Here is a 19,231-nt window from a genome sequence, read left to right on the forward strand (position 1 = left end):
TTCTCTTTCTGAGTGTTCCAAAGCGCAGCTTTTCCAACTCGCTATAATGTCGGATATCCATTAGCAATCAGTCAATTTCTTAACTATCCAGAATATTATCAATATGTACTCTGTTGTTGTCTTCGTGATCATTTGCTTTGAATGAAGATAGAAATAGCCTATTTTTAATATCATTTATCTACGTTTTACTCCCTGTATATGAAGTGCGAGCAAATCTTTATCCTCAAACAGATCAGTAATGCTGGAGTATCAGATGGCAACGTTTTCGGTTTTTCTTTTTCATTTGTGTGTGAAGTATCAATGAACTGGTTTCTGCTGCTACATTTGGCTGAAAATCAACTGCGCGACCTTCCTCTGATCGACTTTTTAAATTTTGATCATTCCTAGACTATTCCTATTTGATACATGCAAGTTTTCCCATTATTATTTCCAATAAACAAGCATTAGTTTCGTGCATTCTCGCGTTTAATAGCATATTTCTAGACATACTATGATTTCTCACCTTGGGGCAACTAGCGCTCTAATGCTGCAGCCAACGATAGAAAATTCGAATAGCTAACTGCGTGGATAATATCTGGTAGCGCCTTCTGAACGTTGGTCTCTTAAGCTAACCACGAGGCGTTATGATCCGAATAAGTAAGTGAATGTTTACAAGTCACAGTCTTCTGAGAGTTTTATTCCGCAGTAGTTCGGTATACACGCAACCATCTGGCAAACACTCCGGCCCGAGCATCCGATTCCCCAGTGCCTCTGTAGAGGAATGATGTAGTGGCAAGCTGCAATAGATGACCGATTTCGGTTTATTGCAAATCGTAAAAGAGCTTACTAATCCGCGCTCACAAATATCTATGAATTATATCTGGTACTGGGATTTGCAGATGTTGAATGTTAATATCTGTCCCGAATCGAGTCGTGAACAACAGCGTTATATTCGAAGGCGCACGCATAAGAGTATGGGCTAGTAATCTGTTTCTGTATTTTCTCAACTCCCTCACCCCACTTTTATAAACCAAGGGCATGTTAGTAACGGGAGTCATTCATGTCGCTAAGTATACAGCAGACTTTTGATATACGTAAATAAACCTATTGAACTTTATTCGTTACTTTCTAGAACTTCCAAAATAAAATAATTTTCCTTCTTAGCGAAATATTTTAGCCTTTTCGCAGTCGAGAATGAGTTGTTCTTTACTTTTATCTCTCGGTTTCGGGTTATCAATTAGAAAGGTGGGTTCACTTACCTAATGGTTAACTGTGAACACATTTGACCGATTTAAACCTTTAGCACTTTTAAGTTTTATTTATTAGTTATTATTATAATCATCGACTATTACAAGTTAATTTTTGTAAAACCTATAAAATTTTAAGTAAGAAAATTTAAGGGCCAAATACATTAAAACTATTTATTAAAAAAAAAACATTTATAGCAGATTATTTTTCTGTAGAAAAATAAAATAATTGTCGTTATTTTTGACTTGCAAGGCACTTAGGAAGAGTTAAAGAGCTGTTTTCTTTTGTTTAACAAGAGAAAGAAAACATGTTCATGTTTGTATTGTGTAATAAAAAAAGCTAGAAATAAAATATTGGCATAAAGAAAGAGAAATAAGCATTGCTGGAATTCTTTGCACCTGCAGTCGAAAGATAACCGAGCATGTCAGATAGCCTGGTGGTGCGGTGATCACAGTGCCACATCAGACTATGTATCGAGGGAACGAGGAGAAGTGATGTCTGCCAAGAATGAGCAATGATAAGGCAAACGGAGAAAACTAACGTCACCTGCTGGTTCTCAGAAGACACTGACAGATGGATGCTCGAAGTAGCTTTTTATTTAGAGAAACGTTACAAATTGGAGCCACATTACAAACGTCAAGATGAAAGTACTACTTATTATATCTCTATTAGTAGCCTTCTCCCTCACCGTGGAGGTAAATATTCTATGTTAATCTGTTGTAAATATATTGTTTTAAGTAAATAAAACACGATGTCAAACGATTTAATTCTCTTTTGCTTTACTTAAACGAAACGTTCCTTAATTCTGCAGGGAGCCACAGGAGGTTGTCACATTATGGCTTTGTGAAATGATTCGAATCTCTAAACGAACATATGATATTGATTGAATTAAGTACAATCAAAAGGAATCGAATGGAATTTCCAATATTAAATAAAAAGAAAGAAATTGCTTTGGATCGCTTTGATGCCACAATTTCTGGTTTTCCCCTCGGAAAAACGAAAGTGGCCTCAATGCTTAAGTGTGAAAGAAGGTTATATTTATTTAAGTCTGTTATCTCAGCAATGTGACGAAAGCATCTAGGAATTTTACAGATCTGAAATTTTACTGATCTAATATTTAAAATAAAATTTTGAAAACACTACAATATACTGACATTCAGTATTTAACGATTTTTTCCGGTAAGCCTACATAATTATAGAACCGCTTTTCCCTGTAATTTTGGAGAATTTCGCAACAAATGAAAGTTTATAACATAACAGCAATGGTGCAAAACATCAATAATAATGATTGCGTACTTATTATGATACTGCTGCCTGCATATAACGTTTTTGATCATTTGTTTTAAGCACAAACGAAGTATTTCCCATTCAGCTGCTTGATGTAACCACACACCGCTGACTTGAAGCAGTTCAATCTAAGTCCACAGCAGGAATTCTGAATGTTTGCCCATGTACCTCACCAACTGACAGAGCGAACAAAGAATTGCCACATTCGGTTATGTTTCGAATAGTTTTTTTTTTTTTAAATAATCCTGTTTGATTACTCAGTCCTGTTCCTTCGACATTTCTTAATGTAATACACAAATAAAAGCTAACATAGGCAGGATATAATAATAATAAAATCAGTACGTTACAAAAAAAAAAAAAAAAAAGTAAAAATTAAAGCAACAATCATTCCAAGCATTGATTCAAATGATAAACGGATCATTGGGCTTCAGATAGATAGATATATACAGGCACAGTAAATGGTACCAAACAACAGAATTTATTTCTAATTTAGTACAAAAACAATGAAAGTGAAATATACTGGTATCAGTACAAACAAGATAAAGAATAAAAACAAGGAAATGAAAATTTTCATTTCCTTGTTTTTATTCTTTAATGTCAGAAGTGCAATATGTACATTATTTGGGCTTAAAATAAATGTCGATGTATTAAAATATTTTTAAAAAAACACAATGCAAAAGTAATAATAAATAGCACTGGACAGAACATTCAAACAAAATGACAAATACTTGATTTGCTAAACAAATATTAAATATGAAGCAAAGTTTAAATAATAAGTTGGTAATAAATTACTAACAAAAGCAGAAAGAACACAGCGTAGGAATAGAAATTTATTTGATAAGAATAAAAAGAGAATGAATCGACGGACCTATAATCCATAGCGAAGTTATGACGATGAAATATTTCTGCCACAGTTCTATCGTAGTTTTCTTTACATTATAGGGAAACATGACACCATGCGAAAGTCACGATGATTGTGATGAATCCCAGTGTTGTGTGGAAAGCTACATTCTGGATAAGGGAGGAGTTTGCAAACGCCGTGGTATAAAAGGTACGTTTGTTTTGCTATTATTAAAATTCTTTCACTTCCTTGTTTTATACTTAGTGTGCAGTAACATTTCGTTCTGTTTTTTTTTTTTAATTTTCATTCACGCGTATTAATGAATTGTACTACGATTTGCACTAACGATAAAACTAGTGCGCAAGTGCCTATCACCCCTACGTCATCATGGCTGAAAATACGGGATTAACATTACGAGGGTTACCGAGTGCAGCTAAGAAGAAATTTTTAAAACTTGAAGAAATCTTAGGAGAATATGAAAGGACAATATCGTGACGTGGGAAAACCAAATTAAATACTACGTGCATTCAATTTTTCTACATAGAAGTTTACTTGATGAAATCAAGTAAATACAAAAACTTCTTCACTGTTATATTTATATTTTGCTACAACTTTTACTTATTTGTCTAATCATTAGTTTCGAAATAATGGGATGGAATGGCGACATAACAATTCAAATTATTGAAATTTAGAGAAAGAAGAAAGATTGTGTGGAATCCTGAGCATGCCTGTAACAAATCGTAACACGATTCAGGCTTTAGTTTTAGGCAGCCAATCGACAGAGGATTGACTTTTTTTCTCCCTTTTTTTTTTTTTTTACGTTCCAACTTCTTTAAGGTGCGGATATCAGCATCTATTCTATCAGTATTGGTGTAGTAGAGAAGCCCGTACGCTCGGAGCAGGGGAAAGAGAGAGCTCAAAATAAGAACAAACGAACAACATGTGACAAAAATATCACCCAAATCTCTCTTCAATAATCATTCCATTACAATATCTGTATTTCCCATCTTTGTATTTTGCGAAACAAAGAAATCTAGATCACGTGTAACAAGCAATTCTTGTATTTTATACATAAAAAAGCTAAACCTGAAGTAAACTAAGGTGGCCTCTTTTTATCAAATCGAATTTAAGAACGTTAATACGAGCAGAATATTCAAGTATTAAAATACAGTCTTAATAATATTATGACCTTTTTTTCTTGACCAATAGTATTAATAAATTAAAGACTTAATTCGGTATGTTAGTCAAGTAAATAATTGTTTAATATACAAAACAATTATTTACTTGACTAACATATCGAATCTCTGATAAAAATCGCTGTACCAAAACTATTCCTTCCTCACCAGCCCACAACTCGCGTGTTAATTAAGATGGTCTTTATTCCTGCTGCCAACTACTTCTCACTTTTCTGAAGGAAGCCGCAGTACTATGCAAGAGGTGGGGGGGGGGGGGGCTTACTGCTCAAGAAGTTCTCTTCTCACGTTAAACGTAGTGATCATCTAAGAAAAAAATGTGGTATTTTCGTCATATGTCCAATGCGCTCAATAAGTTAATTTCTTCGTACTTTCTTCTTCCCAAATATTAGTGTAACCAATAGGAAATGCTAAAAGGAAATGCTTTGAGGACTTTTTCGTGCTGAACAACAGTTACGTGTTCAGCACGAAAAAGTCCTCAAAGCCCATCGTAGAGGGTACCAAAATTATGTTAACACTTAAATGAAAAAAAAATTTGTTGTAAAATTTATTGTAATCAACATTTAGCAAAAAAAAGAAAATAAAATGTAAATATTTATTCCGTATAAGTGTTAACATAATTTTGACATACACTGTACTTTGCTAGTAGACATATGATGCAAAAAAAAAATTCAATTCTCAAAGCAGTAATTACCTTCCCTATCAGTTATTGCCATTAGGCTCTTAGACTCGTTCTCTTTCCCTCTATTTTTGTGTCTCTTATACGTACCAATCTTATACATTATCTTTCATAACTAATCTAGCTTTCTATATCGTCCCCGTTTCCTTTTGGAAGGTGGAATCCGTCTATGTAATATGAAATTTCAGATTTTTCTCACATGGAATTAAAAAAAAAAAAATCTTCTCTGGCTCAAAATTTCCTTACACTGCGTTTGATTTTTCTTCATCAGTCGTCCTTCAACTGAAGCCCCTCGAGTTTATGGAAAACCAGGACTTTTTTCAGTCCACATTTCTAACAGACACATTTGCTTTGGTCACTAAACGTAAAGCCGGGTGATCACTTTGCATTAAAATACACAAAGTATAGCTGCGGCCTTTTCTAAACGCGTGATCATAAATTACTCCTCGAGCTATTTTGTTGCACAACAGACAGTAATAAATTGGAAACCGTGTGTATGGAAACTATTTGTATTTCAAAAGGTGGGCTGTCCAAACGATACTGAGCTTTGCGGTGAGTCTTATTGACATCCCAATATTGGGATGTCAATAATTCCACTACTCAATTGCATTGATAATAATCTGTGCACGGAACACAATTCGGTAATAACTTTCATAAGCAATCATTTATTCTTTATGAAAGCTAAAATGAAAAAATTCTATATGGTTAATTCATGTTCAGTCTAGTGCATCAATAAAATTTGGCCCTTCCAAAGTTCATTATGAGGTCGATTTTCTGCTACAAAATATAAAGTTCGATTTATCGGTGCCGTCTGGGAAATGAAAATACTTGAAACAGCCAGGATGATAGCCATGCTATTAGGGCACGTCTCACAAGATAAGCCGCTTTAAAATCATCGTGGTGGTAAATGTACGCCACATATTCAGCTTAAGCCATTTCTTCCATTCTTGAGAACCAAACTGATTCATATAACCAGTAATCACCCCCCCCCCAGATACGTAATAAGTTAATTAGAAAGTTATCTTTTACAATACTGGATTAGTCGAAATATTGATTTTCATATTTAGACAGGAACTTCGAATACCGCTATAAATCTTGGATTGTTAAACGGAAAACACGTTGTTTAATGATCTTTCCCCCACTGTTGGATAGTTCTACACCACGGCACAGACACGGAGTATTTGCCTTTCCTGAAATTCTGTCCAGCAATTAGTGGTCATCCATATTTTGATCCTAAACAACAACGCCGTCCTTGTAATTTTTCATACTGAATTATAACGAATGCGAGTGACCGTAAATATACTTACCGTTCGATTTACTAAATTTTAAGTAAAACTATTTTTATTGGTATTTAATATTAAAATAACAAAAATCGATCTTTGCCAAAGTTCATAACTGAACTCTGTCATCCACTGGAGAATGGTCTCATTCCCTCCTTTTCTTCTCCCACCACAATTTTATTTGCTGCTTAAAAGAAAGAAGGCAATGACAAATACGTCGGTTTTTTTCTTGCCAATTAAATAAAACGTTTCAAATATAAATCTTAGTGTTGTAGTAGAAATGCTCTGAATGAGATTTTTCTGCTGTTTGTTTAATGAAATACGTCATTCTCGTTTTCAGATGATCTCTGCAGTCCCGAGAGCAAGGAAAATGCAGAAGGTACGAAATATGAAGTCAGCTGTCCTTGTTCAGGCAACATGAAGTGCGTTGAACACATCGAAAAGGTTGGGGTAAGTAAATCATAGCGAATGCTGCTGAACATGGCGTCAGTGCCAGATGTGGTTCAAATTTCTTAAATGTGATCTGATACCAAACTTAATATTTCCTCATTAGCAAAGTTAATCTGATATTCGATGGTTTAAGCGCATAATTCTTTCAATTTTGTTACAGCAGAGTATTTATATTCTCTTTTAAAGGTTGTCAAGACCTGTTTTCCGACCCGCATATGTCGAGTATATATTTAAAAATAATTATTTAGCTCTATTTCCGCACATTTTACAAGTGTCGTCCTCACCTTTTCTTCCTTCCAAGGCTCCATTTTTGTACTTCATGGTTACCAGTTTATTATTATTTATGAATTAGTTTTGGAAATTTATGCCGGTTTTCTTTTTAAAACAAGAAATAGACTAATCTTAATCTGAGTACCACAAATTCTCATTTAAAAATGACCAGTATCACTTGTGCTGTTATTTGTGTTCATGGTCCTAAAAACGAAGTAGGCCAGTCCATCATTTCCAAGATATTTCTTTCGTTTTACGAGCAATATTTTTAATAATAGAATCAACTGTTTTATCCATAAAAATCAGTGCGTCATATTTTCTTAGCATCTTCAAACTGTAGAATATTTTGACAAAGTAGGTCATTTGTTTTTACCTTTCTGTTCCTTACATGAAAAATTTACGTTTGCTTGCCAAATTGAGTATTGCACAAAACATTCTCAGATTTGTAAAGAGGAATGTTTTATAATTAACAAGGTATGGTGTAGAGCGATGAATGTCAACAGGATAATTTATCTGTTTTCTAAGTCTATTTCTGGCTAATACACAACTTTCATTCAAAACAGTCCTGACAACTTCCTCCTGTACTTCAAGGATCTAGATCCATACTAGAATCTTGTCAAACAAGGCGCCAGTCTCTCTCTTTTCCACACTACAAGCAGGCTTTTGTCTTCAATTACCAGCCGCCTGTTATTATTATTGCATAACATCTCCGTGGAGTTTAAGTATTCATCGTGGGATGCCATGCTATATTACGCAAACCATCGTCCAACATTACACATCTACTGTTTCCACAAAAACAAACATATCATCTCGTTTCGTTTGTGTAGATGGTATACCATCTACAGAAACCGGATGATATTTTTGTTTATTAAATGTACGGGTTCTCCGGATGATTGTTTGTTTCGCGGAACTGCGAAATCTGAGTTTCCGATTTTCTCCATACGAAACTGACTCACCTTCAATGAAGTTAAGGTGGTCCAAATTTCATGACTACTCCGCTGAATCCATTTAGTGCAACTGTGCCCTGATAAGTGGACTCAATAAATGACATCTCCTACACTGTCATCAATAAAGCAACTTCCAGGACACCCATTGTGGACTTTAGTTGTTATCTTGCAGAGAAATGAATGTAGAAGCTCCAGATAAGTCTGTAGCACACAAAAATAAGAATTCCAAATATTTTTGATCTTCCTATTATCTGGGAGTATCAGATCATATGCATAAGAAGCTTTCATTTCCACCTTTATGTGTTGAATTCCTGCCATGATAGAATAGTTTTAGAAACTCTAATGCAAGAGAAATATTAAGCTTCTTTGCGTTCATTTTACAATGTTATGCATCCAAAAAAGAATGCATCCGGTGAATACTTAACCAATTGTGTAATTTAGGCTTCGTACAATAATCATTACACGCTTGGAACTTGGAATCTTGTTGAAGTCGATTTTCGATGGCGTAGGTCTAGAAATGGATACATATTTTTAAGCAGATTTGCTAAAATTGCTTCAACAGAATCACCAAAAAGAAGAGCCATAGACAGACGACCGATTTGAGAATCCTACGCAGGGCATTTCACGGACTAATTAGTTCCCAAAATTGTGCAAGGACGTGAATTATAGATGTCACTTTTTTGGAGTAGACATGTCATATTGAAATAGTAATTATTACATTTCAAGCTATGCATAAAAAAAGGCTCAGACAATACTAATGACTTGTTTATTAATAATCATTTTAATAGGGCCAATATCTAAAAAAAATAATAATGCGTGTTTATATTGAGGAAAATTAATGTATTTTTCTTTTTCTAGAGCACCACATATGATACTTATAAGTGTCAGTGAAGGACTGCTGTGTTCGTATAATGAACGATGCATTAAAAGATCCAGTAACATGGTTAAAAACAGGAGAACAATAAAGTGCAATGTTTGACTCGATTCTGATTCTCTTTCATCATAAACACAGCCAACATTATAAACAATTACACAAAACAACGTGTCCTAGAAAATAAACACGTGTTATTTTCCACGTATTTGTGATAATCAGCTGAATTAGGCGCCACAAATGATAGTTGTCAGAGCTTAATGTCTTCTTCTAGAGGCGGCGTAAAAATAAAGCAATTAATTAGGATAATAATTAATCTTATTTATTTTTTTTAACCTTTCAGAAACAAACTTTAAGCAAACTTCCGCCTCAGTTTCCTTATAGCAATTTATTCCGTTCATTTATCTCTGGTCGATGTCATCTCTACGTAGTTAATAGCAGAAATGTAATTAAAGGCTTTCTGCCTCTTTTAGGATTTTTAATAATTCAGTCTTAATCTCGCCGAAGTAGGCAATGGTGGAGCAGTGTCGGCTAATGCGCTGCTGCATGCGACTCGAGTAACTCAGAGAAAGGCCTCTCACTAAGCGAAAAAGCAATAAATGGAATGGGAAGCGGAACAAAACGCAGCTGGAAGAAAAATATTAGGTCATAGGTCTACTAGCTTGTAGAAGTTAAAAACTCACTCGATAATCCTTATCTAATGGAATCTCTTGTGCCAGCAGCCCATTTGATCGCGATGTTCACACCGGCTTTCTCCTAACAACTCTCATTTTTCCAATAAGAGAGGGACTGAGATTATGGTACGCCTGCAGTTTCTCTGAAAGCTAAAGATGTTGTGGCGATGCATTCAGCATTGCAGGCACACAACGAAAAGCATTTCTATAATCTAACTTAAGTCTGTCCAAGTGACTTCCCTTCGTGACCATTTTTTACACTTCTAAACTTGCTACCCCGTGATCTGGCGAGTTATTTGCGGGATTACTTTGACTGCAGAGTAACGAGAACCTTGTTGCAGAATAAAACGAGAACTTTGTACTTCTACTCAATTCCTTTTCTTTTTCAAGAAGCGGCGCAATCCACCTATTCTGTGGCAAACACATCGAATCTAAATTGTATGTTAAAAATCCAATTTATTAGAATCGGAAAAGACACCCGTAGTTTTAGTGAACTAAGTGTACATGATCAAAAGAATGGTCCCCTTTTCACTTTCATTGGAGAAAAACAAAACAAAAATGCGTATATTCAGAGATATATCTTTAAAGTCATGTTTTGAAAGAATAATATAAGTAAGGATTTTGCCTTTTTCAGAGCAAGTCATGTTATATTTTAGTTAGCTGAGGAAACAATGGAGATTTTATAAAAGACGACTTTCTTTTCTTTATAACAGTTTACAATGAACGAAAGTTAAAAAAAAAAGCTTAAATAAAATAAATGCAACAAAACATAATTTATATTTAACAAAAGCAGGGATAGAAAGAACATAAAAAGGGGGACAGCACAATCACAAAGGCAGATCAGGTAGAAGAAATGAGTAAAAGAAGAAATGATATTAAATAAGCACAGATATTCAATCTCGAGATAGGAAGGCAAATCAAGTCAATGAATTCATCTGCGATCAAAGAGAAATAAAGAGCCTCACTGAAGACGATTCTCCCTAGTGATTAGAGTCGATGATGCTTTTCATGCGATTTGTACTTCTTCCAGTACCACGTGAAATTGTCCCCACTGTCGCTTATGGTGTAGAAGTTACCAGTAATTAGCAGTAGATTAGAGACTGATGTTCTGTCTGACGATAGATTTGTTTGCGAGTACTCGAGCACGTGGAGACAGACATCATGCAGATCTCTTCTGAGTAACTGCAGGCTGTAACGATTCTGAAATTACTGGAATGGTTAATTAGCCTCCTGCTGTTAACTGCGAAGGAATATTTGCGTAATCATCTTACATCACGGTCTATGTAATCTCAAAATATTCTATACGATAGCACTGTTGTGCATTTTGTAGCTATGAGTCCGTGCAGAGGAACGGCTTTCTTTGCAAATAAACAAGTTCGCCCGTAAGTAGTATCACATCAATAAAATTTTGTTTTCATTTCCATCAAAATAACGTTTTTTCTCTTTTTCGTTGTTGTGAACAAACAACGATATTTTATTGACAGACGACAGCATCTTATGCCTTCCGTTAAGCAGGAACAGACATAAGTGTGTGCAACTACTAGGCCTTCTCACATAAAGGTGTACGGTTTACCCCAAACAAACAAACGAGTAGCTAAGTAATAGCGAAAATCGTGTACGATAATGAAAGAATTTCGGCCAACGAGTGTCATTCGAAAATGCGTTTTTTTTTTTTTTTTGCGAGAGCCCAGAAAGAAATGTTTGCATTATGGAGTATTCCTATTGTAATCCAAGAATCGCCTTTGAGAATTTTTCGATGAGTGTTGCTCAGCATTTACCACGAGGAACACAAAAATAAAGCTCAGATGCCTTTTCATTCCCAAAGGGGAATTCGTCATTTGGAAATCCGTCAATTGCAGTCTCTCTCTCTCTCTCTCTCTCTCTCCTCCTTTCATTATCTGCCCAATTCAGTGCATTGCTGCTGCACGCTAAACGAAATGTGATGCTCCTAATCTTAAGTAGTATTCGTGTATACTGGGGTGTGTTCTATGACAAAAATTTGTCGAGGTGCGGAATTAAAAATCCGAGTTTCTTCCAGGAGAAACAAAATCTTAGATTTGCGCTTATGATCCAATAGCCGAAATCACTGAAACGTTTTAGTCAGTCACTAGACTCAAACCCATAAAAAGTTATTTTGTAGTTATGGAAATTACCTCGAAACAACCTTAGATTATAATAAAGAGCCATGAGGCTATTTTTTCGGCGACGTAAATTAAGTTAAGGGGATAACTTGAGGGGGGGATTTATTATACCCTTAACTTAACCTTAGATTATCTTTATTCACAAGACTATAACATGCCGCAAATTACTACATTTATGCAGTAAAAATAAATATTCTGCTGCTAGGTATAACCAGTTTTGTAATGCTAGCCAATATTTTCTCTGAACTCTGGTTAAAGAAACAAAAAGATAGAAAATATAGCGATGGGTCTTGCATCTGCTTCACAAGAAAGCACGTCGTGAGATCCAGAACGATTTGGTAGCCACATAGTTATTAATTATAGGCATGTTTTGTTTGAATTGCATTTGCGTGACATCTGCTAATTCCTGTTAGTTTGTTTCTTTCTATTTTTAAGCAGTTGCCAAAACACAATATGAAAAAAGGGTTTATGATTGTCAAAGAGAGAGAGAAGAAAGAAATTTATACATTATTAGTGTAAATGACATTGGCCCATTAGAGTACAGCAATGGGAATATTTCGAGTAAACTGATCAAGATAACTTATGAATTAAATCCACGTGCGATATTCAAAATGAGAACGCACAGTTGTAATTGAACTTGATTAATTTGGCGAGGTAGTCAGTGCATGAATATCTTAGTTAACGATGAACTTCGAGAAAACATTTTTATTGCTTGAAACGTGGTATGATATATCAAGATATACACGAATTGATATACCAGACCAGAAGATATGTTTTAAAGCAGTCAGAGTGGGGGAAGAGTAGCTTGGTATTCTTGCGTCCGGCACAAAATGCTAATTATGCTCCTCAGAATCAGTCGCTCAATGCGGAATACTACAGTAAAGTAAGCATGCATCGTATCGGTTCTCAAGACAAGCTGGCCGAATGAGATGACTGCAAATATGTGCAGTTAATATCTCTCGTGCATTCTGTAACTGTTGATCGGCTTGGATTACTGTGCTCAGGATTTGGAGAAGTTCTGTTGACTGGAAAAGCCGAAGGCTTATCATAATCCATAAAGGAGGATAAAAAAAAGGCGGAATGTAGACAAGAAATTTAAATCCAGGTTAACATTTAGAAGTTCAGTAACATTCGATATTGTCCAAGTGTCTCGTTTCGAAATTGGAAGATTATGGCATGATGCCATACTTCTTGGTGTTGTAAGTGGATAGAAGGAATAATAGTATTGAATGGCCACAGTTAAGACTAGTAAGATTTAAAGTTGGTCAACTTGGGTTTTTACCGTATAACGCAGTAAAGTCGACAGCAGAACACACGCGTGCACGCACAAACACTGTTAACGATTAGGAACATCAAAATGCACAGAACTGCAGGCGATTATGAATGGCAGAAAAGTGTGGATACTGAAATAATGTTTAATTAACAAAAAAAATATTAAAAATGGTAGTTTGAAGTACCTTTTCTTGGTATTCCACATTACAGTACTTCAAAAACTCGGTCTGGTTGGCCGAGTGGTTAACGTACCGTACCCACTCTCCAACCAAAACGCCGCAGTTTCGAATCCCGCTGCGGGCATAGATGTTTGTGATTGTCTTATCTAGTGTACTGCTATAACCTCTGATATGGCACAGTAGGACATTTGCTGTCCTTGCGCCATTAAACCATAAATCACCATCATAGTACTTCAAGTATCGAGGACTTGTGATATCAATTAGCTTTCATTGCATGTTCTAGATTTTTGCTGATACTTGCGATTTTCATCTAAAAGTTGATCGAAATCTTTTTTGCAGCATTCTGTACCGAACTTGTACATAAAACTCTATAACCTTAATATATTGTGTAATGGTATACAAATAACTTATATAAACAATTTTACAGCATTAACATTTTTTGAAGCCGCTATAATAACTAAACACAATAAAACAGGCATTTATTTTTATTCAGGAAAGTTGTCAAATGAAACACGGGAACATCTCAAAAAAGGACTATTACTGTTCAAATAAACACATGGCAATAAAAAAGCATTTTATTATGCAACACGCTACACTAATCTAACAGCTGCTTGCAACCGGCCATATTCTTGGTAATGCAGACTGTATGATGGGCTCTAACACAAAATCTTGTTCAGAGTGTCGCTACTGTTTATTTATATTCTGCGTTTTTGACTATTTATATCGTTTAGAGTGTTGTATTCAAATTTGCAGCCAAGAAAAAAAAAATATAGACTAAAAAAGTGCATTATATAGTGACCAGATTGTTATTTGGAATGGATGTAGTTATTCTTAGGGGAAAAAAAAAAAAAAATATATATATATATATATATATATATATATACACACACACACAATTTTCACCATAAAAGATCTGGGTCTGTGGTCCGGTCGTCGTTTTATTGGGTTATACATTGATGTTCTTGTTCAGCATGTTATTGTCCTTTTTGAATTCCTTAAATATGTTCATAAAATTGTGTCTAGAGCCATTCCTGAGAGATTTCTCTTATATCTTTCGAAACCTTCGGTTAATTTCTTTAGGCTTAGAAGAACTTTCTTAAGGTTATCTCATAATCGCAATTATTGTATGGTCTTTCTTACAAGTGTAAGAAAACAATGTTTGCGCCTGAAGTACTTTCAGGACTGGGTCAACTCGTGTAAAGGTGGTATAAGTTCTCATCACTTGTCTTAGTATCCCATAATGCCAAGCACATCCCCTTGCGGACATGTATAATGCTATGCATTAAGGGAAGGGTCACTACCCAGACAGGTTTCAACTTTTATTGAGGTGCTGTTTAAATAAAGACCTCTCTAAAAATTAGGCAGTCCCCCAGACCACTCCCTACGAGTGACCGAAGGACCGTCCAACTCAGCGGTGGCCCCACTCTGTGAAAGGCTCACCCCACCACCAAGCAGAGCCATACTCTCAGCGGTGGCCCAGAGACAGGCAAAAAGCTACTCCCAAACAGAGCCTCTCACATCTCAGGGAAAGCAACCACTTCTGCGCAAAAGCACATCAGTGGGAGCCAAAATCAGAGGTGGTAATACTAAAGTGGAAGTGATGGAAAAGTCGTATTTATCTATACATATTAATCTATAATTATATATTTGATTTTATCCTTTATCCAAGTGTAAGCAAACAAAGTTTGCACCTAATTATATATTTGGTTTTATCCTAAAGGCTAAAGCCAAATATATAATTAGGTGCATAGTCAAGTGAAAAAACCTCCATAAACTTATCTCTAATCCAGAGAATTTTAATAATAGGTGTGACACCCTTTGGCAACTCGTATAGGTAAACGACTTCTCCATCACTTCCACCTTAGTATCACCACCTCTGAGTCTGGCTCCCACTGATGAGACCTCAACAAAGGTTGAAACCGGTCTGGGTAGTGACCCTTCCCTTAATGCATAGCATTATACATGTCCACAAGGAGATGTGTTTTGCATTATGGGATACTACGGCAAGTGATGGGAACTTATACCACCTTTACCAGGAGTTGCCCCAGTCCTGAAGTACTTCAGGCGCAAACTTTGTTTGCTTACACTTGGATAAAGGATAAAACCAAATATATAATTAGTAGCATAGTCAAGTGAAAAAAACTTCCATAAACTCACTGCTATCTCTTCACTGGATGAAGAAACTCAGGTGTATGAGGACAAGGTATTAGAGTTGTTGCACAAATTGAATACGAATTCAGCAATAGGGACTTATGGGATATCAGCACGTGTGCTAAAAGAGCGTTCTGCTGAACTGGCCATTACTTTGACCAGGCTCTTTAATATAAGTCTCAGAACAGGGACGATACCGCAGGAATGGAAGGAATGTATGGTAATTCCATTGCACAAGGGTGATGCAAAGACCGATGAATACTATGGAACGATTCGTATCTCAGGAGTGGTGGTGAAGATTTTGGAAAAATTGGTTAGTTCTCGCATTCCGAAATGGGTTGACAGCGAATCTCTACTTTGCAATGAATAACATGGATTTACTAAGGGAAGGTCATGTTTTAGCAACTTGCTCACATTCTATAACAATGTTACCATTGAACTAGACAAAAGGAATGGATACACCACGATACTTTTGGATTTTGATAAGGCTTTTGAGCAATGTTCCATCTAATTTTTTGCTGTAAGTGTGCGCAGAAATTTGCGTATGTGCAAAATTTGCCTTCTTTTGAAAAGTATGTGCGCACCCATACGCGTCACCATACTGATCATTTAAGCAAAAAAGTTAAAACATTTTAGTTCACTCTTTACCTTCTGGTGTCAATGGGACGTCAGTCAGTCACCCCAACTCCCCACCGTGTTCCCACACACAGCAGCAGCCTCCCCAGTAAACAGTCGGAAATCACGATTCACAAGCAGGACTCGATCCGGGGACTTCGCACAAGCGAGACCAACACGATACCGACTGTACTTGATAGGATCCTAAGTGTGTATATTATTACCATCACCAAGTTGTGTGATATCAATCACAGAGCTAACATAAATATTTTATATGTATTTAATATTGATCTGATTAAAAGAAAGAAATAAAGTAAAAAAAAAGATAACACCAGTGACTGATTGCATTCAATTAAATTTTCTAACTTTGCAAATAACTCTAAACATACATAATGAAATATTCCCATTACTAATTCTTACCTTGTTAAACATTCATAATAAGTCCATTACTAATTCTCATCTTGTTTAGTTCCAGCTTCTATCTCTTTATTTTTTCTCTCTTCTGTCATTCACCCACTCTTTATACACACTATCTAAATTAATTGAATTCCCATATAATTGGTAACTTTTCACTCTCATTAGCATATCCAAATGACATTCTCCTAAACGGCTTCTAAGTTGTTTTTTTTATTTTTGTTAGACTAAAACCTTGCTCACAGTCTGCACTAGATGCAAGGAAGGTTCCTCCAATATCCATCAACTTTGCCAAATCACAAAACTGCTCAGTTTGAAGAGCAAATACAACTATTTGTGTAAAATTTGATATCATTTTGCATTAATTTTTTCTTGTACAGAAAATTTGAAATCATTAAACTGACTAATTATTTCTGTAGTATCATCCAGAAAATCATGATATTTAAGACAAAGGGCATTAACATGTTCACTACCAAATGAGAAATCACAGTGTGAAATAGAGGAGATATCAAACACTGACCATTCTTGTATCTCATTCTCAGGGAATCTGTCCTCTAAATGTGCACATAAACAATTTATAAAATTTAACAAGGGCCCTAGTATCTACTGGTTCAGTCTCTTCTTGTTTAAGTAAAGCATTTACTCTGTCACTCCAGAAAGCGTCACCTTCTAAATACTGATTCCTGATTTTGTTAATCTTCCCTCTGGCAAAATGAAGACTGTCTAGTGGTGTAAGGTCACTCCTTTGTAAGAGTTCGCGCAGGGAAGCCATTTCTTCAAAAACATCACTTAAAACATTAACAGCTACTTTGAATGCGACGTTAGTTAATTTATTGTGACAATAATTAACCACTGGATCATTTGATTTGTCTTTTTCAAAATATGTGATCAGTCCCTCATAGTTTCTTATTATTGCCTGTAATGCAAAATGTCTGGATAGCCACCGCACTTCATTGAGGGGTCTGAAGGCAATAGCTTCATTTGCAGACGCCTCGACAATTTCTTTAAATTCACGTCTTTTCACTGTGGAACGAGAAAAGAGTGTATATACTGTTGTCATTAATAATATATCAATATCTCTGATTAGTTTAATTTCCTTCCACGTATCACAGATCCTCATGGTGAGCTACACAGTGTTGCTGGACAAGATGTGGCACTTCTAATTTAAGTTTTGCAACGACACTATTAACTTTGCTCAGCATCACTGCGGCTCCATCAGAGGTAAACATCACCATTTTTTGGAGTTCAAGTTTGTTTTCTTGATAAAACTGTTTAATTACTAACACAATGGAGGAGGCATCACATGCCTGCAACTGAATTATTCCGCCAAAATATGTTTTATATTCATTAAAATCTTTAGGTCTAAACTTAAAATAGAGAATGAGACATTTGTTAACAGTTATATCAGTGCTTTCATCAATGGTTAAGGTGTGGAAATTTGCAGATGCAATTTGCTCAACATGTCATTTTCAACAATTAAATTGATTGTTTCCAGAAATCCAAACGCATAATTTTTGCTCGAATTTTCCACGAGTCAGGCCTGAGATGTAAACAACCGCGCGCCATTCTATATGATATGGAATTCTATATGATATTCGCTAGCCTCAAATAGGGTTACTGTTAATAATTTATAAGTTTTGTGCAACTTCGATAATGTAATAAAAAGTGCGAGATTATAGGCTTGAGCGTTGCCGGTAGTTACCGTACTTTTTTAAAGAATCTATAGGTTAATGTTTAGGTGGAATTTCTTTAATTAATAAATTTTAATTTCATCTTGAAAATCTAGTGTACGCATATTTTTTGATTTGCGCGCTAGTTGTAAAACGTTTGCGCGCACACATGCTCACAGCTTAGAGGGAACAATGCTTTTGAGAGAATACAGCATGGTAGACTGTTGCATAAATTGGAAAAAATGGGTTTGGGTTATACTATATTAGCCTGGATAACAGGATCGCTGACTGACAGATATCAAAAAGTGGTATACGGAGGATCTGAGTCTGCAAGATTTTAGGTAACCAGTGGTGTACCACAAGGATCAGTGCTTGGTCCACTGTTGTTCAATCTGTACATTAATGATATTGGGAAGGATTTTGACAAGCAACATACGGCTATTTGCTGATGATGCAAAGATAGGTATGATAATCAGGAATGCTGCTGATAATTGCAGAACGATTTGAATAGGATAGAATTGTGGGCATGGGACAATGGGTGTCAGTTCAATGTCAGTAAATGTAAAGTCATTCACTTCGACTTGATTAGATATCCAATGTCGTATTATAAGTGGGATTAGCCTAGAAGAAACTGATGAGGCTAGGGATCTTGGATTGCTAATAGATAAGAAGTTGAAGGGTCATGCGGCAAAGATTGCAAATACAACCTCAAAAGATAATTGCAATGGTGAAACAAACGTTCACATGTAAAGATAAGGATGTTATTTTGCCTCTTTACATGGCCTTGATAAGACTTCACTTGGACTGTTGTGCGCAGGTCTGGCCTCCTGGTATCCATTGTGATTCTGATATACCGGAGAGAGTACAAAGGAGAGTGTCAGAAATAATATCAGGATTTGGAATACTGATTATGATGACAGATTGAGAATTTGCAGACTGCAGACACTAGCAAACAGGAGAAAGGGGGGAGATATGATTGAGACTTACAAACTTCTGAAAGGGTTCGTTCAGGATTTCAATTGATGAAAATTTTCAATTTATGGACGGTGGGGAAAAGACAAAAAGGCATT

The 19,231-nt window shown here is 35.7% G+C and overlaps 2 protein-coding genes across 5 annotated transcripts in view; one reads left to right on the top strand and one right to left on the bottom strand.

Annotated features, from left to right (window-relative positions):
• Positions 1-19,231, bottom strand: part of LOC150106232 (voltage-dependent calcium channel subunit alpha-2/delta-3-like) — a 2,133,114-nt gene that overhangs the window by 1,963,522 nt on the left and 150,361 nt on the right. The gene's annotated exons all lie outside the window — the stretch shown is intronic.
• Positions 1,861-9,158, top strand: LOC150106237 (toxin MIT1-like). Its single transcript, XM_090392257.1, has 4 exons — positions 1,861-1,922; positions 3,457-3,565; positions 6,848-6,957; positions 9,033-9,158. The coding sequence occupies exons 1-4, from the start codon at positions 1,869-1,871 to the stop codon at positions 9,063-9,065; spliced, it is 306 nt and encodes a 101-aa protein (XP_090248383.1). The 5' UTR covers positions 1,861-1,868; the 3' UTR covers positions 9,066-9,158.

The sequence above is a fragment of the Typopeltis vanoorti genome, chromosome 5, assembly GCF_054136105.1.
Source record: "Typopeltis vanoorti isolate ZY-2024b chromosome 5, IOZ_Tvanoo_1.0, whole genome shotgun sequence".
NCBI classification, from domain to species: Eukaryota; Metazoa; Arthropoda; class Arachnida; order Uropygi; family Thelyphonidae; genus Typopeltis; species Typopeltis vanoorti.

Excerpts from the sequence above, each read along its gene's own strand:
- LOC150106237 (XM_090392257.1), top strand. The coding sequence starts at position 1,869 with ATGAAAGTACTACTTATTATATCTCTATTAGTAGCCTTCTCCCTCACC. Across the intron at positions 1,923-3,456 it reads CCTTCTCCCTCACCGTGGAG|GGAAACATGACACCATGCGA; the intron begins GTAAATATTCTA and ends TTTACATTATAG. Across the intron at positions 6,958-9,032 it reads AACACATCGAAAAGGTTGGG|AGCACCACATATGATACTTA; the intron begins GTAAGTAAATCA and ends TTCTTTTTCTAG.